The 23884-nt window shown below is 30.3% G+C and overlaps 1 protein-coding gene across 2 annotated transcripts in view; it reads left to right on the top strand.

Moving 5' to 3' along the window:
• Positions 1–23884, top strand: part of FAT4_2 (Protocadherin Fat 4) — a gene marked incomplete at its 3' end in the record, with an annotated part of 152608 nt that overhangs the window by 88990 nt on the left and 39734 nt on the right. The window contains exons 27-28 of one of the 2 annotated variants that reach the window (XM_051216014.1): positions 20–407; positions 6802–7212. In XM_051216014.1, coding sequence (XP_051066563.1) covers positions 20–407; positions 6802–7212 — 799 coding nt within the window. Of the gene's footprint in view, positions 1–19; positions 3222–6801; positions 7213–23884 lie in introns of those variants that run through there. The other variant, XM_051216015.1, reaches the window with a different exon arrangement.

The raw sequence follows: 23884 nt of genomic DNA, 5'->3' as shown, positions 1-23884 counted from the left end.
CTTTTTAATTCTAATGAAGCCGGATCGCGTTATCTCAGTCCCAGAAAATTTGAAACTGGGCACAATTTTGACAACATTAAATGCAACAGATAGTGATGCAGATGCTCACAACTCTATGATCACGTATTCCAGTAAATTTCAGAATTCAAATTTTTTCTCCGTCGATACTCACAAGGGCACTGTCACTTTAAGCACATCATTAGATTTTGAATTAAGTCAAGAACATGAACTTATAATCGATGCTGTAGATCCCGAAGGATTTAGTTGCTCATTCAATCTGAAAGTAGTTGTTTTAGATATCAATGATAACCAACCAATATTCGATGCCATAGAGGTAAATGCTATTCCAGAAGATGCACCACTAGGAAGCTTGGTAGGAAAGATAAATGCTCGAGATTTGGATTCTGGTAAGTTTTACACTCCTATCTGTTTATGTCATTTTATTTTGACGGAATTTCCATTTGTATTTTTGTGTATGGTGACCCATATGTTCACAGATGGAAACATGGTTCCTCGTTTTGATTCCAAATAATTTAGGGTGAAATTATTAGCACTTTATAGTTAACTATGTACTGTTTTAGTAGTAGTCAAAATGTTGATATGATTACAAATTAATGGACTAGTTCATAGTCGTGACTGTAGCTCGTTTCATTATTACAGAATAGTGAATGTAAAAGCCTTATTACTTCACAGTTTATCGATGTAATATTTTTGGAAGACGGATTTCAGTTTACTAAATGTTAGAGGATGAACAAATACTATCACCATTCTTTATTTTTTAAATAATATTCAAGCTACTGTGTATTTGTAAGTAGTATAAGTTATCACGTACATTGTTGCAACTACTTTTTCTTCTAACTTCCGTGGTTCTAAAACTTCCTATATTGTACGTTGGAACAACATATGTTAGCAAATGATATTGTTTTCAATTACATCTTTATCAGCACTTTCTCTAATATTCAATAACATATGCATAAGAACTTTCATCTAAATTTAATCGAATAGTTTCGCGGTATTTGGGCACCGAGTTGATGTGGAATATTAAAGAGGAAGAATGTATTTTTTCCATTGGCTGAGATTTTAAAAATACATTCTTCTTCTTTAATGTCTAACATATATATGCATATATGAGCTATTACACCAGTCAAGGTACTAATAATAATTAAGTAGTTTACATAACTAAATATTATGATGATGCATTAGATGAAATTACGAATCCGAATGTTTATAAAAATAACTGTGAATACTTTTAGTGACTTTTTCGATACTTACATTTTTTAAAATTGATCGTTAGTGAGCTAACAAGACTGAATTTATGATTGGTTTTTTGTGTAATCTGTAATGATAATCACTATATAAGATTATCTTTAAAATGGTGTGCTAACGAGTATTGCAGAAATTCGTTTTAACTTCAAATGTTCACAACATTTCTTTCTTTCTTTCTTTTTCTCTCTTTCTCTCTTTCTCTCTCTCTCTCTCTCTATATATATATATATATATATATATATATATATCGAGTACGTTTGTCGCGAGAGTTCAGCCAAAGGTGTTCTTGTTGTTGCTCTATTACAATATGCAGTCTGATTTGATTCACTCTGATTAATTCTATTAATATGCAAATCGTGAAACCATTATGTGTTTAATATTCTGCTTAGTAAATTTTCATGTTTCAATCTCAATTTCAACTTTTTCATTTTCACATTTGTGTTCTGCTTCATCGTATTTTTAGCATAATTAGTCAATAATGATTTAGTTAAGCCCTATTTTGATAATCTCATCAGTTAACTTACAGAGTATGTGTCAGTATTTCAAGAATACGAACCATTGCCGCTTTATCATAATAAATTGTTCACTAATTCACATTTTTTCCGTTGTTTGTAAAACAAATATCACCTATGTTTTTGTGTAGATGCATGAGTGATCAGTGTGAATTGATTTGCAGATATGGAACTGTTATGGGATCCGTTCATTCATATCTTTGTTACAATTTTTTTCACTTACTCTTTATTTAGTCTGGTAGACAGCTAGCTCAATATCCATGCTTTATTGTGAATAGAGGAATGTTAAAAAGATAATATGCATTAATTATTCCTTTTAAGTAAGCTTTTAAGAATAGGAGATATTTGTAGGTTACTAATATTCGATTGTCAGTGCCTTAGAAGCCTTGCTCATGTATTCTGGGACCATTGGGTAAATTAAATAATGCCTATGTTTGGGATAGAGTACTAGTAAAGATGGAAAATCGATTGATAAGGTAATAAATCTTCGTTAACTGAGGTGGTTGGGCATGCGTAACACGTCTCAACAATCGCTTACATCGACGGGCGATGTTATGTGGTGTAGAGTAGGTCGGAAGAAAGGTAGGGGCGTCCGAACCAGAACATGGCATCAATACTGACAGTTGAACTGAGCCATGCTAACGGATGTAGACTACCTTGTTGGGGTTTGTGTAATTGTCTTTGAATGACGTGGCTCAAAATCGTTTGCAGTAGCTTAGGCGTATTCATTCTTTTTCTTCCCCAAGATTCTGAGCCTCTGAATTCCTCATAGTTTTTTTTCATTTCACCGATTTATATTTTCTTGAATTGTGTCTTCGGTGCCTAATCTTTTCTGATAACACTTATACTGTTACTACCTCTACTACTCTGGAATTCATTCTAACAACTCGAATCGATGTACAAGCGTTACCGGATTCTGCGTTGTAAGCGACTGGTTGAAGTGGGACTTGCTGATTTAATATCGATTGTGAGCATAAGGTTAAAGATTTCCAGGATATCATATCAGTTATTACTTTTCTTTGGTTGTTGATACAGTCCCCTAATAGTTACTATTCTGAAAGTGTCACGGTAGTAGTGACTTCTGAACATGCCATTAAAAAATAATTATATCAAGCTAACAGCTTATCTGTTTTTGTATATGAGGTTGATGGAAATTTATTATCTTACATTTTCTATTTCTAACTAATGTCGAATCATTTGGATCCCCCTACAATGTAGATTGCCATTTTTAAGCTAAATGTGAATCAAATTTGCACCTACTTCATTTATCTACTGTGATTTGTGGTTTCAGAAAAATGAAAACTTCAATTTGTTTTATTTGATATCTGTCCCCCTTGCTATTAGTTTCACTACCACTAATTCGAATCCTATCAGTGTGTTGTTTCATTTCATTGTCAAAAGTACTATTCATTTGATTGTTTTTAATACAATACTGAGTTCTCGATATATTCCTTATTTCTTATTATTGTTTTTATTATTACTATTATTTTTATCATTATGTACATACTAAATTCTTTCTACACATTCAGAAAATTAATATTTTGACATTTCCATATGTGAACGTAGTAATTTGTAATCGTCAGATAGTTTGTACCAAGTTTAATAAACTCGATTAACGTTTGGTAATGGTGAAGGTAGCAACAGTAGGTGTTGTGGTGATTAATGTGTAAAAGTATATATATATATATATATATATATATATATATATATATATTCTATGTTGCTTGTGGTTGTCAATAGAAAATCCTGGACCTAAATTACGTGAAAGTTACCATTCATCAGAAGTTTATACCTGCAATGTTTAGGGAACTTGTGGTCTTCGATAATTCGAGTCCATATCAGCTAGTTTTACAAGTTGTGACGTTATCTATCACTGAGTTATTTAAGCCATGATTGACGTCCTATATCGCTGGGATATTCATATTAATTTATCACTGAATAATGACAAATGTCATGTATATTTAGTCCTTAGTACTGATTGTTTTACTTGCAGTATATAACATTTTATTTACTGTATGTAAAAATTTTGTTATACACCTGTGGTCTTCAACCACACTTTCTTGTTAAATTTCGTGTTAGATTTATTACTTTCTAAAATCTTTTTTTTGCTTACAAAATATTGTGCTCTGCAAAATAAATTTATTCTTGATTGCATAATGTTTTTTAGTCTAATTATGTATATATACGCCATTTTAATACACAGTTTAATATTAATTAAGATATCACCTTGTTAGACTATTTTACCCCCAAGGATTTAATGACCTTTTTGTAAGTATGTTTTCGTTTTCCCCTCACCAACTTTATTAGTTCGATTAGTTTTCCTGTAAGTTTTTGCTTTCGCCTTTTTTTTCTTTTATCACATCTCTGCTAGATATTATTGCTTTAATCAGTGACTTTAGTTTGATTTTATCTGACAACATATTGGTATTATTAATAATATTAATTGTTAACATCATAAGACTAGGATTTTCTCCTCTTTTCTATTTAGGTGATATTTTTATTACGATTATGTTGGTATAGTAAGAGTGATGTACGCAATTTATATTTTGTTGTTAGTCGACTTGTTTATACTTCTGTTTGTTGCTTCCTTGACCTTCTTACTTTATCCGCTTCAAATAAGTAATCGGTTCATCATAATAGCATGATTACTATTTAGAAAATAAGCTTACTGGTTACATAATTTACTGAATTTTAACAAGAAGAACCAACGTAATAGAACGTTGAACGGTTATCTATTAAATAATTGTTACTTCGAAAGTTTGCATGTATTTTGCAACGTAGCTGTCGATATTATTCATAAGATGTTAGCGACATCAAGTTTAGAAGTTGCGCTTCTTTTGTTGGGTAATGAGCGTTCATGGTTTGGATCTTGATCAGTTAAAATATTTTATAGCATTCATTCGTTTTACATGTCAAACAATAGCTGTTGTGTAGTATACAACATAAAAAAACCCAGAGATCCTAAATGACACTACGAAATCAGATTCATGGATCAAAGACTATTATTTCTTAGGTAAATGCTACTGATAGTTGGTGTACTAAAGACCAATAATGAAAATGCTAAATAATATATTTGACTGGTGTAAATGAATTTGGTAGCAATCTTTCAAAACTTAAACTCTTTCTCAACATATAGATTGTTCAGTCTGTAACAGCCTAGACCTTGTTGTATCCTATATTCATTAGTTAGCTTGTAAACCCACTACCTGAACTCTCCTAGCAAGTTTTGACCCACTTGACCTTCAATTGCGTTTCGGCTTCTTGAATGTATGCCACGCGAATACATCACATTTTTATCATCCGTAAGCCCAAAAGCTTCAGGTTTTGATCTATAGTATAGACGTTACTACTCAGTGTTAAAGAGTACTATATCAAGAATGTACAGTTCTTATAGACTTTCTAGTTTTCCATGGTTGTGTAGCTAAAGTCACTGCATAATTTAAAAGTATTAGCTCAAAAATCTTCACGAACCTCTGTACAAATAATTGTATTACTGTTTGATAACTTTAGTTTTGTTCCGGAGCCTGTGTTGTAATAGTGAAGTTGTCGAATCGCTGATAGAGGTAGTCACTGTGATACAAATCTTATTTTTTTTTTCTTCTGCATTAGGTTTTACTTCTTCATTTCAATCTAGTTTTTTACTCTCTTCTCTTGAATTTTTTCTACATTTCAAATATGCTTGATGGAGTCAGGGAGTTTAAATCACATTAGATTTCATTGTAGTACCTGAATCTATTTGCTTTTGGCACACAATCTGAAGCACTTTACTGCGACTCCTGATATTTGTATTTTGACCACTTTCAGCAATATATCAGAATGATATTCTGATTCTCGTGATACTTATTTAATTATTGTCGTTCAGATATTTCTTGAAATCTTTCCTTTTCACTGATGACAAGTAATACTGATCTGCACAAATATTAATGGTAGTATATTAAATATGATGGTTACTTACATCACATTAGACTTGTTGTGTACTATCCATTACCTTAAGATAAGATTCAATTAACTATAAATTACATGTCAATTGGAAACATTTAATTCGAATGCCCCCCCCCATCCATATATATATATAATTTGGGACTATGGCCACAAATGGAAAAAACACTTTGTTGTACACTGTGTTGATTAGTTTCCAATTTTTCTCAGCTTAATGTAGATTTTTTCAAATTATCTATTTATGCTTGTCTTTTTTATTCATTGAATTTTTGTTTTTAAAAGATTCTGTTTTCAAACTAATTCATTTTTCAAAAGGGAAATAGTCATAAAACAACAATAAAATGTTCTAAAGCGCTTTTGAACTGAATTTTTCATTTAGTTGGTCGAAACTTTTATTATTTAGGCAAAGAATAAATAGTTTCATATGTCTTGTAATAAAAAAATAGCATTTTCACTCATATGATGTAATTTGAAGTCTATGAAAAAAACAACACAGAAACTAACTCAGTTTTGTTTCATAGATTCTGTAGATTGATAAAACTTAGGTCAAATTATGCTTAATTAACTTTTTGGAATTCGGAGTAATTTTTTTAGTGGGATTTATTGCAGTCTTCAACATCTATATTTATATGTGGAGCATTATGACCGCTACTTTGTAAGGTCGGTGAATTTTGTTAGTTTTTTTATTTATTTATTACTAAGTCTACTATTTACATGTGATTTTCTAAAAGTAAAATATTTGTTCTGTTGGTAATGATTAAAAAATATTCCTCCAATGGTGTTATGAACCATGAATTTATCTGTGAAATATTATTATTATTATTATAAGTTGATAGAATTTACACTTGTAATTAATTTACTCACTGTTGTCTATTTTATTAAATGATTCTTATTGGCCCATGGTTTTATTGGCTGTTGATAAAGGTCATCGAGTGACCAATAGAAACGTATTTATTGGCATGTATTTATTCTTTTTCGTATAACTTCTGTAAATTAAAAGTAATAAGTATGTGAAATATTTAATAATTTACTGATGGACTATAAAATTTACCTGTTGTTCAATTGTTCATTCTTTTCAATTTAGTTGATACTAATCGTTTAGTCTACAGTCTCGTTGGAGCCCATGACTCTAGTTTCAGTATTGAATCACACACTGGCTTATTAAGAGTCAGTCGACCATTGGATCGTGAAGTTAAAAGTGTTCATACACTAACTGTTATAGTAACAGACGGATCACATCAACATTCTAGTGCAGTCGAACAGTCTACTTCATTCACATCGAGTGCAACATTTACTATAAAATTACTTGATGTCAATGATTCACCTCCTCAATTTGTGAACACATCTGCTCATCGGATAAAAATATCAGAACTGGCGCCTATAGGTGAAAGGCTAACTCGCCTCAAGGCGATTAGCCAAGATGAAGGTGATAATGCTGTGATACATTATCGTTTGCTTACTAAACAACCGGAATTTGGTTTAAATGAAACAACTGGTAAGTCATTCCGTTGTTAACAATTTAAATAAATATTGATTTTGTGAATTTTTTAAAGTCCATTTATTTGTTAATTGAACTAGTTGAAGCTGTATGTTTTGATAAATTTAAAATATACTGTCATTACTTAATAGTTCATGTTAAAAGAATCTCTGTTTTTTTAATCTATCTAACTGGTCACTTTGTATAGTTAACCCTTTTCCTCATTGATGCATTATCATATAGAATTGAAAATAAAAATAAACTTTTAAACTATACATATAATTCGAGTAGTTTAGTTATCATTTCACGAAATTAAATTCTCAGGTGTTTCTAAGTTGTCTATTCTACAGTTTAAATCTGTATTTGGTGTACACCTGAAATGCAAAATTTGTATATAGAATATTGTTAAGTTCATTGTATATTTCATATAAATGTAAGTCCAAATATTTTACTTTTAAATCCTCATTATGGTTCTAGAATGTGCTTCAAAATTAATTTTGGGGCGTAGTTCTTGAACTTTCCATTCAAACTATTGTGTTTCCGTTATTCCTATTCAAAATTTTCTTTTCATCTCACTGTGTTTTCTAGACTGTTTCGAAAGAACAAAGGTATATATGACCTTGCAAATGGACCTTGTATCGTCGATACAAGCTATATTTATTTATATATCCTAACTAATGTAAACCTTACTTATTTGTAAATTATAACTAATGAATGTAAGCACTCCTAACAAGTTTACAAATAACTGTTGTTAATTTCTTTCCAAAATTTCCACGCTTCATAGATTTCCTTTACATCATGAATAGTTGATTGATTTAGTTTTGTGTTAAACATGACCAGCGTAACTGTACAACTCATGAATATGTTGGTTTAAAATATACATATGTGTAGTTTTAGTATTTTCTTGCTCCTGTTGCTTTTTCAACCTTTTACTTCCCATCCCACACTTAAGTTTCTGTTTCATATATATATGTATATATATAGTGGAGTGAAAATGCCGTTTAAAAATAACTATCTTCAAGTGAATCTTAACTGGAAACTTCGATTGTTTTGATTTTCTCTCTACTTCTTAGTCATTTGCTTACTTGAATGAATGAAAGGAATATGATAGATATATATCATAAATTAATCAATCTCTTGACCTTTGGAATATATACATATACATAATATAATATATACTCAGAATATTTATTATTATTTTAATACTAAGTTATTTCTATTCACATTTTTCATAAATATGTACTTGATTTGTTCGTATATAAGTAGGTGGACACGGTTTGCTTACCTATCCATATACGCACACAAATACTTTTATGTACACTTACACATTGCTACTGATATATACATTGTTGCAGTAAATGTATTTTTCTGTTAAAACCTAGTCATTTTGTTATTGAACAACAACACTAGTCACCGGAAAACTGATTCTCTCTGCCATGTTTTATGCTTAATTTGAAGGTGAATGGTGATATAATGCTCAAATGGGAAGGTTCAAATCTATTGACTCATTGGTTGCAAACAGATTGCTTTAAGCATTTAGCTAGAGATAATTTCTTGAACATTATTTTGTAAGAAATTTGATCTAGAGCTTTACAGCTAAATTACACTAAATTACAGATTCTAATTTCGTTCACCTACACTGATCCAAATAGCGTAATATCACTCAAAACTACTAATCATATTTAGCAACTAAGCACATCCTTTGTTAAATGAAATTTCGTGTATGCTATTACTTAAAAAGTATATTTATTATCATATAATATGCTGTTCTAACTAGTTAAATTAATTATATAATTGATAGACTTGTAAAATCCTCAATCATTTATTGGATATATCTTACGAATTGATCTGTGTTGCCTATAGTACTCTCATATAATGACTATTATAACTTGTGATATTAGAGTTTAATGAAGTCAAGTGAACTTCATCCACTTATAATAACAAGCTATACAAGTTATCTATCCCTCGAGGAGAAAAAAATATCCATTCTTTACAATTCAGTGTTTTTCCATATTAAATAAATTCAAAATAAATTGTGTAAACACTAAACATGAATCTTGTTTGATTTAGTATTCTTAAAGTTTGTAATGTGCTCGCATGTACATTTATGCGCCCTTCATTGTTCTTTTTTCTGCCTCACTGTCCTCCACACTAACATGTGCTCGTTTCTTTCTAATCTTTCCTATCTTGATGTAATTAATCTTTACATTACATGTCAGATAATGGTTATGTTGTTATACGTGCATACTATCTTCTTTTCTCATTTGATTTATGCATCAATAACTCATTCATGATAGATATAATCCTATCAGTTTATTAAATGTATCAAGAAAATGGTTAACCAATGTTAATTTGTAATATTATATCTTTATTGATTATTAAATTAAAACTTAATTATTAATGATTGTAATTTATTCCTTTTTATTCACTTTATTTTTCATATTATTCAGATAATTTAGTAATCATGAACAGGTTGTTACAATAGATTATATTGTTGTTAGTGGATTTTGTAAATGCACTATGAAAAAATTCATTTTCCTTCTATACGGCTTCTAATGTTCTTTAAACGCATAAAATGTTATTGATCTTTATTTACTAATAACCGTGTGATGAAGTTGTATTATTGCTCATACACATGTTGTTTTATTATAAAACTCATTTCTTTTTGTTATAACTTGTGGCCTTTGTGTTCTGTTAATATACCACGCGATACGATCGCCAATTAGAGTCACCGTCTTATTGACCGGACCAATGACGTGTAAACTAGTGAGAGCTGCCTAGAGTTCTTATTGGTCCTTGAGATAGCATCTTTTCGCCTAACCCAGCCAATCCAGTCCAGAACACAAATATCAGTCTCCGTTATATCGAATTATATATTTCAAACATGCGTGGTTTATATACAAGCAAACCAGACTACATCATACCATAAAGTAGAAACTAACATTTGTACAAGGTCAAGCCGAAAAGTGGCTGTGATCATGAGAAACTGACTAATAGATTGAGAATAACTCGAGAATAGTAAATTATGTAACAGTAATCAATAGGTCAAATTAAATCTTATAATAAGAGGAATATAAGTATATGTAGTTTAGTTTCTTAACAGTTGTACAATAAGAATATATGTACAAAATTAGTCCATAAATAGTTACTAGCGGTTACTATTCATTTATTCTCGTCCGGATATAACACTTTTTCAGCCTTATTTTTACTTATATGATAGACATTTGAAGTATTCTTTGCGAATATGAACACTTGACAATTGTTTAATTTAAAATGATGTCGAATACATTTCTAGATCTTTGATTATCATGTGTTAGCTTTAAAAGGATTGATAATAGTCAATTATGAAATTGTGTATCTGTCTGTACATTAAATTTACATAGCAGGTCTAATATTTAAACTTATCTGCTTATACAGTAATTTCCGTTTGAGTGTTTAAACTACTGGATCACTACTCTATGAAATACTAAATCACTTTATCATCAATGTAGTTTTAGTTTCATGAATCTTTCTCTAGCTATAGAATTAGATTTATTACTAGTTCACCTTGGTTAACCGCTCTGATGTATCACAATTAAAAAAAGTTTTGTTCATTTAAATCTCATTGAAGAACTACCAGTACTTAGATCTTTGAGCGGAATTTTCCATGTTTATAACACCTTTATATGTAGTAATTCTTATTTTTAAATAGACCCCTTGTTATTTATACATTAATCTTGACTATTCTAATACATATTATGTTCAGTACAGAACTATTGAAAGGAAAGTCGATATAGGTCAGTAAATTTAAACAATTCTCGAAGTTGTTTTTATTTTTGTAAACTGTAACTTCAACATTCAATTATTTTATGTTAATATTTTTCGAAAATTCAATCCTAGAGTCTAAAATTTTTATTTCCATACTAATCTGATTTAAATTAAATAATCATACTTTCAAATACTTTACTATTGTTAATATTAGGGTTTGTTAAAGAGCTATTCTTATTTTTATTCACCTGCTATAACTTATTTCCAATGCATAGTTATACTAAAGGAATACCAACTATCGAAGTACATAGAGCAGGATTCAATCATATGATCTACTTATTGAAAAGTGAATGTTTTAACTACTAACACGGCACTAAATAACTCAAATAAATTTACCGTTTTCCTATATTTGATTAAAATTAACCATCACTACATATATTCGGGTATATTCAATCGTAGAAAAACTGCTTAAAAAGTAGTGCTTTGTTTAAATACTAGCTTGTTTTATAAATTCATTTTACTAACTTATTAATTTAATTTACAGAATTCCATTTATCTATTTTTAGATAAGCTGCTAATGAAAAGTAATCCTTTTTACAAAAATTCTTGTTATATACACATTATATATAAATGATGAATTGTGTCTTGTCAAGTTATATAGTTCAAAGGGCTATGTTGTACATATTAATCATTGGTTTTTCAGCTCTCTTCTTCCTTAACTACTTTTCAGTGACCATTACCATCTCAAGTTTGTCATTTGAATTTTTCTTCGAAAAAACAAATGTAAAGAAAGCCATTTCATTTATTAACAAAATAAATAAGTATTCTGGTTACAGCTATTATCCCTGGATAAAGGAAAATCATACATATTATGTGCGAATTGTATATACACTGAAATTGATTCAATTATTATAATATAATTAAATATTGCACCGAACTGATGATAAGTAGACAATGATTTTTAACAGTGAATTACAATAATAGTATATTAGTAGTATTGATGGTAGTTAATATTTGACAACAAAAACAACAAACATGTTGAGGGGACGAACAAAAACAAATGATAGCAATATATATATATATATATATATATATATCCTTTGCATAGAATTCATCTAGTTGGAACGATAAATGATGTAGTGTTCTGTCGTGTAATTTAGTCAGTCTTTCGTAATGATTAATTGGGTTTCCTTTCTAAGAAAAAAACATATTTGACTATGTAGACGGATAAAAACTAGGTTGGTTTTGATTAGTTTTCCAGAAGAAGCATATACATTAACCACTACTATTACCACTACAACTATTACTGATATATTTTCATTATTTCATGTTTATTTGTGTACGTGTATGTGTTTATAGTGAGTTAAGTGTGTAGTATAAAACTGATATGATAAAACTTAAGTCTTTCACTATTTTCATATATATACTTTTAAATAATCTCTTACGGCTGCAAATCAGTCACATGTACCAAGGCTAATTGATTTATAAACTGTTCCATTTATGTTTGCTGTTATCAAATAATTTAGGTTTCGGGTACGAAATACTTGTTTTCAAGTTATTTTCTATTAATAAAATGGTATGAAGAAAAGAAAGATTTTTAGTAAATAGAAATTCTGTTTGACATTGAATTTTATTTTATCGACAAGAGCTTTAGAAAATAGGGTAATAGATTATAGTTGCATGAGCTTATCTACATATCAATTTAATAATCTAGAAAGTTAAGTATATTGAACATAATATATAGTATGATGTAACAATGCAGCAAGTTATGTTCTTACAATTCCTAAAAATCAAAGTGAAAAATCCAAACGAACTGTAAAAAAAAAGAGAGAGCCAAGTAGACTAGTGTAACGTGACAGTTTTAAAACTATAGACAACTCCGAAACTTTATAACTGATAATTGTTAGATAACTGTTATACTCAACAGTTTATTGGTTTATTCTTGAAGTTACTGTTAACGAACATTAAGTATTTATCACAGCATACTCGTTGAAAAAGATTATCTTTTTTTGACTTATTAATTTATTGCTTTTAACTGTGATTTCATTTCTGTACATGCATATTGAATATATACTGTCCAACATGACTGTGTTTACATGTTTAGTGCTATCGATGAAAATCTGTCGTCTTTTTAACACAACTCATTCTTCAAACCACTCGAAGTGTAATAATTTGTCAAGTATTAACTGATGATATAGTGTCTTTCTAATGTTCTTACAAAATCACTAAATCAAATCATGCAATAAAGTAGACATGTACTGCTATTCCATCGTTAAATTCAACGATTTCATTACCGGGTAACTAAATAATGTGAGATGATCATAAAACCCAAGAAGTGCTGTATAAAAGTTGATCACCTTTTAATCCTTTGTAACATTTATTCATACTATACATCATGGAATTTTATTTTGTGGCGCATATATATTTGGTGCCTCATTGTACCAATATTTATGTGTTCAAATAAATAAATGATAAATACTTACTGTCAGCCATTATATTTTAGTGTTTATGTAATGTTGTAAACTTTAAGGATTTTGTTTTTCTTAAATCTTTTTATTCATCAAGATTGACATGTCTTACTACTGGAAATGGTTCGTAATACTTGAATAAATCTCATTACTCATCATCATACTATCAACAGTATAACTGTATTTTAAGAATTTATATTTACAGTAAAGTTACACTAGCATTGTGCTTATCAGATTATGGGGAAATTTCCATGTTATTTTACGCTATTTTTAAAATAATTTGAATATATATTAAATCATTAGTTAAATTTTTCGTGTACTATGAAAATATTGTCGTATCATAATCTACTTATTATGACTTATTTTTAAATGAGATTTTTTTATGGAATAAGATTTATTGTTGGGCTTTTGTCGTTGTTGTTCTTCTCATTCATTTTATAGTTGGTAAATTTTGTGATTATCCTAACTCTTCCTCTTTCTTGCGCGCGCACTAAAATTGTACAATTGCATCATAATGAGAACACATGTGGTACTGTACAAACATAGACATTCAATAATAATTTATTATTCATTAGTCTCATTTTATACGACATGCATACATACATGCATATATTGTTATAATCTGTTTTAGTTAAGTTAGTGTTACATAATTCATGTGAACTTGAATGACAGCAATTTATTAATTTATTTGTAGTATGCATAAGGTTTCATTCAACCTGAATGTATCACTCCTAATCTCTAATAATGTTTGTTCATGTGTAAGTGCATGCGCTTGTACGCACGTTTAGATGTACATACTTGTGCACGTATGTATGTGTATTTGTGTTGGTGATTGTCTGTTTTTGATTGTTATATCATAACATCTTTGGCTCTACTTTTTATATCAAAGTTTCAATTTACATTCCATTTCCTTGGATTAAAAAAGTACACTTTAATGTTAAATGTAAATTTATTCTCATCCATGCTGTTGTTTCTTTTTTTTAAAAAACACTTAACAATTTCCACAAAGCTCTATAGTGAATATTATCATGTGCTCACTAATGATTAGTTTTAAGAGGTAACTCTTACAGTTGAGAAGCTTGTGACTGGTGGGACTCAACCATGTCAGGTGTGGATGAGTAGTCCACAGCAGTACCGTGAATCGGCCGAAGTTAGATATGTGCACCATTGGATCTCGGCTCATTGGTCTAACGTTTAAACTATCTCTTCAAGACGTGAAGATCCTAGGTTTGGCTGAATCACAGATGGGCTTTTCTGAATAGTCTCACTCTCGTACTAAACAACTGTTCAGCACTTCCTCACCTCCATTAATTGTCTAATTTGGATTGATTTTTGATTTCAGTAGTGTTCAACAGTCTCCATAATCCCCTACATTACAAATTAGGATTTCTAAGTGATCGTTTGTATTTTGTACATTTACTAATATCCAAAAAAAACATTGAATCCTTTTTTAATATTACTTAATTTATTTGAGATAAATAACAAGGCATTTAAGTCAATTTATCGATAAAACTCTGTTGACAGTTTTTTGTTAATCGTCCTGCTTGGGAAAATTCACTTATGCATAACTGATAACATACACAAGTTAATAAAACTCATAAAAACACAAACCGATCATTCTATGTGATAAAGACATGTTGATTTTGTAGAATAACAAACAATTACCGTTGAATTTTTCCTCCTTAATTTGTGAGTAAATATGGATCACAAATGAGGTTTCGTATAACTCTTGTGATGTACAAGAGATCATAATAAGTATAAATAACTATTAATAAATTCCTTTTTAGATATTAACCGATCATGGCTCGGAATCGAATGACTATAATTTGTTCAAGAAAAATTAAAGGTTCATAGTTTGATTCGTTCTTTTCATCCAAACACTTAACTTATCAAGCTGGATTGAAACCCTCTGTTACATATAGTTGTATACTAGAAGAGGATTTCAGTATTGTCGTATTCTTTGAGCTAGATGGTTTACTTGCAAGATTTTTTGTTATCTTGATAGGTAATATTATCAGTGAAAACCTCAAAGAGAAGTTCGTTATTCGAGTTTCTTCTCAAGCTCTCAACAGTTTTAACATCAGCTTAAGATGTCATTAGTTATATTTTTGGATGCAGCTACAAATGGCAGCAATAATATCTATAAAAAATTTTTAAATCCGGCCAATGTTGATTCTTCTTCTCTTAAGGTTAATATGCCAAATTTCAGCTCTGAAAATTAACGATAACTAAACACAAATCTTTACAAATAATAAAACTCTATCTGTTCTTAATAATTATCTGGTCAGTATTTTGATACATAGACTGACGTTCTTTTCATTTGAACTAGTCCTCTATCTTGCAATTGGTTGTCATTTTCTAATCACTTGATAACAGATGTAGCATTTTCTCAGTGTATTTATAGATTTCTGAGTGACATGAAACCCAAGTTACCAAAGTTTTCTTAGTCATTTGTATTAACGTTGGCTATATTCCACATGTCAATATTTTCATAGTTTAATTCGGTTGATTCAAAGCTGAGTACGTGATCTATTTCACTATTTTGTTGCTAATCACACCAACAATTAGTTACTGACTGTATTGATCAAAACAAATTACTATGTTATTTATGTTGGGACGGCTTCCGAAAACTACGATGGAGTTTCCAGAGGCTCTAAAGGTGCGGAAGAGTTTCCATGGAATCAGAACGTGGTGGAGTTTTCTAGAACATCAACGTCGCATGCTACTACTGAACAATAGCATAAATTGCCTCTTTGCGGATTGGCTGAAGTATAATGATATTATAACAAACGATAATATCTATAAATACTCATGCTTTTCTGTACATTTTAGTTCTTACCCAACAAACACTTCTCCAGATTTCTTCTGTCTTCTGACTTTGCGACTGAGGAGTTCTATATGTTTAAGTGTTGTAGTTGTATACCGTGTTCTGAGTTAATCAAGTACTGAACACAACAATTTTTTCTATCATTTTTAACAACGCGGTTGTTATCTTTTCAAGACATTTTTTGAACAAGCCGAATCTTCTTTCTTTGTTTAAAAAGAATATCTTGGATTCATTTACACTAAGACATTTTGTGAGGATATTTTATTTCATCATTCGTTTACCTACCTGACTACTACTACTAACTCATCAGTAATCATTTGTTGTGATTCATATTGCAAATGTTGATCAATTGTTTCTAAGTTATTTTTTCAAAAAATATTCAATTTTCATTGTTTTTCTACCTACACTCTACATGCACATGTCTAATTAGTTAGTCAGATGGAAACAATAAAGTAACTAGATTACTTTTTTTTAAAGCAATGCACTGTTGTATATAGTAAACCTTCTTTTGTTTAAAGAAGAAAACGACTTTTTTTTCATAACCTTTATTTTCCCAAATTCAAATATAATAAAAAGGAAAGAAATTCAAGTGCATAATTATCACCACCTTCCGATTGTTTTTATTTTTTATTTTTTCTGTCCTTCTTTCAATCAATCAACAGATATATATGTATCTATGCCAGATAACACCTGGATAATATTAAATTCAAAAAAAAAAATTATTAACACTTTGATTTTCATTGCTGTTAAAAATTTAACAGAATTAAACTTGATTTCAGTTATTCTTATTTTCATTTAATCTTATTATTGTAATATACATTAAAGTTGTTTAATTGTACGTTTAATGAATTGTACAATTTTAAATGATCATATTTCACATAATATTCCTGTTATATATATTAGATTACTTTTCATTATTTGTGTACAAAGAAAAAAAATACTATTTTATCTTTTAACATTTTCACAATTGAATCCACAAATCGATCTAAACTAAACCACCATTGAAAACTTATGAGCACTAAACGGCTGTTTTGTTCTAGTTTGGAACTTTTTCAACAATGCACATCCATGATCCTTCACTCGGGACTTTGAAGCCAGGAGTTTTGGTCTCACACGTTAACGTTTAACATGTAGATCACTAAGCTGGTTTCCAACGCTGTTAATATCTAACTTCAATCAATCCATGATCTTACACAACATTTTATTTATACGATAAATTTTCTTTCATAGATTGTATGAAAATAAAAACAATGACATAAATATTGGTTTTAGTTATAGTCTTTAGTCTTTTGTATAAATAATCTAACTTAAAACTGTAATTCAGTTGATCATATCATTGAATATATGTCATCATATGAACTATTAACGGATTTTAAATGAATAATGTTATCAGTTTGAAAATTGATCTAAACAACCGGTTAATTTAAATTTTGTTGTGTTATGGATTATTTACTGGTTTTAATTAAGTTATGCATAACTTTCCAAGTAATTAATTGTTTATAATTGATAGTATAACCTACTAAATTGTATATTTATCTCTTTAAGGTCATTTACAAGCAACTGACGTTCGTTTCCTTATGTTCAATTTTCTCACGAATTTTTATATAAAATGGTAAAATAGACTTATAGCTAGGTAGGAGAATTTGCAAGTGTAGCCTTCTCTGACTTGAATGATTTAATTGGGAAAGCTCTTTTAGTTTTTTTTTTTAAAAATAGCATCAACATCACAAAGATTCTGCTAGTGAGCATTTCTCTTTAAATCTTTGTCATTATATCCTGTGGACAACTTCGGATGTGATTCATTTTCCCCAATAATTATGTTGTCAGTATTTTAAATTATTTCTCGAATATCTTTCCCTTTGACTCGATCTCTCACATTATGTTTCACAACCATGCTTATTAATTAATTGATTGATTAGATCTGTTTGATTATGTTTATTTGTTACCGCATTTACTGAGTCTCAAACTCCCAAAAGTCTCCCAATCTTCTTTATGTTGAATTCACCTGAAGGTTTTACCAATTCGCTAGTTCAATTGATACTTGAAATTTTCGCATATGGCATAATGATAAGAAAGATATGTCATGGTGTTTTATAACCAACTAAGTTAGTTAGCTAGCTGATATTTACCAAAACGAAAAGATCAATCACATTCTTTGTACGACATAGTTTTTCATCGCAATCGTTTAACCTTGTTGCATACATTATACACTGGGTTGACGAAGTTTCTATACGGTTGATATGGGATGATATGTATGATAAGTATCCTCTAATATTTAATCAGTGAAAAATATCTCTATTTCCAGTTCATCACCGTTTTTGTGTTTAAATTTATTTTTTGGCCATAATGGATCTTGCCAAAAAGAATGATTAACAGTATTGTTTTTTTATTTATTAAAAAAACATATACAACTTAACAGATGACTGATTCAATTGTAGTATTTATTATTTAACTATATTTTTGTGGATAAACAATCTCTTGTCAATCTAACTGTCTGCATTGAACTTTGAACAATATAAATATATAAATATTCAAAACCTTTTCGTTCTTGTTAAATAAGATTGACAATTGAATTCATTAGGAAAAGTCATTTTGCATAAATGAGATAATAGGAGTGTCGAAACAAGTTTGTATAAAAGTTTTCTGTTCTTGTTTCTTCCTTATATACCATGTATACTTTTTTTTAATAGTGTACAGATGATAATTTCATATAGCATTTGTTTTGATACATGCGTCCACTTGAAGAAATTGAATAGGATAAAAATGTATAAAAAGACTGAAAATGGTTAGGTGTACGAGCAACCATTACAATCCTTAATATTAGTGCGTAGTATTAATAGTAGTTATTATTTGGAAGACTAAAATTATATACCATATACATTAATTTGTTGAACAAATATAGAGTTTATAGTTTAGTTAATTGATTTGTAGGGATTCATTTACTGTAATATCAGCTGACGTCAACTAAAGAACAATTTTAAAGCTGGTTTTGTTCAACTGTTGAACTCATCAATCAATAAGTATCATATTCAATAGGTTGAGGTCGTTTAATTTTACCGTATATCTTTTTTATAGACATTTGTTCTCATTGACTATTTAATGAGGATTGTTGGAATCCAATTATTTATATATGATTGTTAATCTAAAGTCTCTATCTTCTTTATATCACATTTATATTATATCATCTGATTTATTTCCGTGTATATTTTATGCTATCATTTTTATGCAAGAAGTTTACCGAACAACATTTTTTAGGAAACTTTCAATGAACCGTTGAGTTTATAGTACATATACAGAAACTACTGAGAAAACCCCTTTACCAACGTAGCCGATTATTGTGTAACTACTAAAATGTGGAAAGTACGTTTTTAAAGTAAATTCAAACAAAAGTAATTTGTTTGGGATTTACTTTCGTCCTTCACACTATTTTTTAAGCGATTCCTATTTTCACCAATTGTAGACAAAAATATGAAAAAACAACTAAGGCTCACAGTAAAAGTAATGCTTGCAATCTACTATCAGCTGACCTCGTGAAGACATTAAGTTTATTAAATTAACATGAATGAATATTTTTTATTGAGGGGAGAGGAATGATTTATAATAATCAATTTGATGCTGACCGCCGGTAGATTGAAAATAAAAGATGACTTAAAATATTGTTTGTTCTCTTCATTAACCTAATGAATTACCTATAAACATTATTTTATATATATGAGGCATAACACTTTTAACCTCACTCAATCATTTTGTGTATGTCTTCTGATAAAGTGATTTGTATTTAACTCTATGATTTTTGTTGATCGAGTTAATATTATTTATCGTTATTGTTATTTACATTGTTAGCAGTCTAATTAATTTATCATTTTGATTGTAACTTAATCAAATCATTGTTGTCTTTCAAAAAAGACGGCTGATTATACAACTTCGTTTCTATCTTTAATTTTGGTCCGGTTACTTTATATCTCATTAGAATCACTATCTGATCTAGATTAGACCATCATTAAAAGCCTGGAAGCACTGGACGACCGTTCCGTGCTTATATGGGACTCATCAGTGCCCGTCCACGACCGTGCACGTGAGAATCGAACCTAGGACTTTCGGCTTCGTGCGCGAACACAACTTCTAGACCACTGAACTCGGATTCACTAGTGTGTAGGTCTAATCTCAATCAATTCATAATGTCGCTCTACCATCTTTCATTGTCTTCAGTGAATACCATGCTCATCCGACACGATTCGGCTCCACTAATGACTTTTCATTAGGACTTTGAGAATCTCCTTTCGACGCTAGTTAGTAGTGAGTACAAAATAATTAGCAATATGGATTGTAGAAACTTAAATTTCATTTAATTCACGACCAACTGATGATGAGTCCCATACTGTGATGAAACGACCGTCTAGCACTTTTAGGTTGTCCAGTTCACATCAACCCGTGATTTCAAGGAAATTGAACAATTTCCACAACCCATACTGACTTTTATGTCTGTTAGTGTACACTCATATTCTTTATTAATGCCCTGATGATTTTATTCCTGTTGTTATTCTGTGTGATTTGCTGGCATTTTAATGAATCACAAGTGTCTTATTTCGAATGAATTATACTTATAAGCTGCCATCTGGAAGGAAATGTAAGAATCGGGACTTGCTTGAAATACATATACTACAATATAAACATGAAGTTTGAACAGATTTTAGTTCCTTTTATTAATTGAAGTCCGATTGGGTTCGAAGTTTCAAGCAATTCTCAACCTACTTAAATTTAAACAGCTTTGTAGTATCGCTTATATTCACAGATTACATATGCCTTGTAATCTATCATCTATGTTGTTTAAATGATGGGCTTAATTATTGAATAGATTTACACTAGATAACTTGGTAAGTTTGTCAGTTATAAGTAAACCAGAATCTGACATGTATGTCCATCGGTTCCAGTTACTACACCACATCAGAACAACGAGATGAAATTATCGAGATGGATATCAAAATTTTAGAAGTAATAATGTCAGTAATGAAAAAATATTAGATTGTAAATATTATTCGTAGAATAAACGGTCTAAAGTAGTTTTAAGAATCCAGAATGTACGCGAAGAAAAAGACTGAATGCATTTGGGCCATTGTGACCGATTTCGAGTCATGTCACCCAACTTCTCTAACCACTATTCATCATGATCGCCTGCACCTACCAACATGCTTTAGTTCAAACGACCAGTGCTTTCATAAACTGATGTCACGTTTTAATTTGATCACTCACTAATTATACATGTTGTAAAATATTCAGATCCCAAATAACTTTTTTTATCTCAAAATTCTGTACTAATAAGATCTTTTTTCTCTCGCTAAATAAGTGTATCGAAGTGAACAGTCGTTTCCGACTACTTCTTCATCAAACTCTATAGTTACAAATCCAAAATAATCATTTTTGTGCTGTAACAGACAAAACAGTTGAGTTCGGACTTGTTAAAAAATTGAAAATTGCTAACTTTAGTCTGATCGAATTTTAAATAGTACGAATTACTAAAATATCCACTTTCTCCATTTTTGTTTAACTTCATCATAGACCTATTGATGGAAATAACATTCTCGTCTACTGAATTCTCGGGTATTGATTTCCTTCCAGGAGGTCCACTTATCGACTTAGAATACGCAGATGATATAGTCCTGTTTGGTGAAGACGCTGATAAAATGCAGAGTTATTTGGTAGCACTAAGCAACAATGCCAGAATATTTGGAATGCGCTTCTCTCCCTCTAAATGCAAGTTGTTGCTTCAGGACTGGTCTGCGTCAACACCTGAACTAAGGATAGGGAGTAAAGTAGTCGAACGCGTTGACAATCTCACTTATCTTGGAAGTCTGATCAGCCCTAACGGGTTGGTGTTTGACGAAATCTCTGCATGAATTCAGAATGCTCGCTTGACTTTTGCGAACTTACGTCACCTAAGGTGAAGGAAAGATATCTGTCCATCGATAAAAGGGCGAGTATGCTGCACGGCAGTCCGTTCTGTTTTAATTTACGGCAGCGAAACATGGCCATTTAGAGTAGAAGACACTCGTAAGCTACTAGTATTTGACCACAGATGCCTTAGAAATATTGCTGGCGTCTGCTGGGATCACCGACTAAGTGATAGTGAGATTAGACGCAGATTATTAGGTTATGATGGTAAATCAGTTGATGAGGTTATGAATCTTCATCGAGTGAGATGGTTGGGCCACGTGTTACGTGTGCCTGAACACCGATTACCACCACGTGCAATCCTGACCGCTGTTCGAGATGGTTGGAAGAAAGTTAGGGGCGGCCAAACCAAAACGTGGCATTAGTGATTGAAGTCACTAACTTGTAGTCTGAGCCATGTTGGTAGATGCAGACTACTCGGTTGTGGTCTGCGTGACTATCGTAACCAATGGTTGGAGACTCTTGGTGAAATGGCTCAGAATCGATCACAATAGAGTAGGTGTATACACTCCATGTGTTCCCTTAAACTAAGAGATTAAAATCGCTTCATATCTTTCTTTCTATAAACTAATTCTTTCTTCCTGTACTATATCCTTATTGCAATCTTTCTTTTATACATTACCACCTCTGAATTAACTACTTTTATGAATTTGGTGTCCATCTTGTTGTGTTAATGAGGTGTGGCAACTTGGACCGATGCATATATGTGCCTGGTCCTACGTTGTAGCTGACTGACTGAATTACTAAATTAAAGACAAATTAATGTCTTGGGTAATGTTGAGGAAAGGTCAGTACATTAAGAGTGAGAAAAACTCTTGGTCATGGTGTTGAATTTTAATAAATGAAGTAGTCATATGTTAAATAGGTGGTTACAATGTAGGAATCGTTGTGTCGTAATAATAGTAATATTAAGAATGATTATCGTGAAGAATGAGTATCGTATAAAATAAGAAAGATGAATGTAAAGATAAAGAGAATTCAGCGAAGAAAATTTTCTTTTCAACGAAATTCTTTACTTAAGCTGTAAATTCGTATATATAGTTGTTTGATAAATATATGAGTTTATAGTAGGATAGAAAAGATTGCATCATAAAGTGATTCGAGACTGAATATCAAAAGGTGTTGCGTAATAATCAGAATAATCGTTCGCCCCAATACACCTTGTTTCTAAGTCTTAAGTAATTTATTTCGCAATATTTCACGAGCGCTACGTAACTACCTACTTTCTCTTTCAAATATCACCTTCAATACCATTATAATTGTTAGTAATATTATTGTTGTTGGATTACTTTTTACGATTACTTTTATCCTTCTCTTGTCAAAAGAATATTTTTTTTCATAAATTTGAGAAGCCGAAGATGATTTCGTGATACCCGTTTAAAAACAGCTCTTCAACAAAAGTAGAAAATAAAAAGTGAAAATGATTGTTGACAAGAAAAAATCAAACATTATATAAATGAAGCTGAAAGACTGTTCACTTCTAGACGTGTCAAAACAAAAGCAAAATAACTTTTTCACTACTCATCGTTCATTTATTCCTCTGTTTTTTCTTTTACCTTCGCTTAGTTCCATTCTTCGGAAAGGGTAGTTTTGCTTCATTTTATTATTCTCTATCTCTTACGTTTACTGATAATACTGAGATCGTTTTTCTTTCCGTTGTACTGGTCTTGTAGTTGTCTTTTTTTATCTATTTGTGTGC

Source organism: Schistosoma haematobium, chromosome 4 (genome assembly GCF_000699445.3).
Source record: "Schistosoma haematobium chromosome 4, whole genome shotgun sequence".
NCBI lineage: Eukaryota > Metazoa > Platyhelminthes > Trematoda > Strigeidida > Schistosomatidae > Schistosoma > Schistosoma haematobium.
This window is presented reverse-complemented; position numbering and strand designations above follow the sequence as displayed.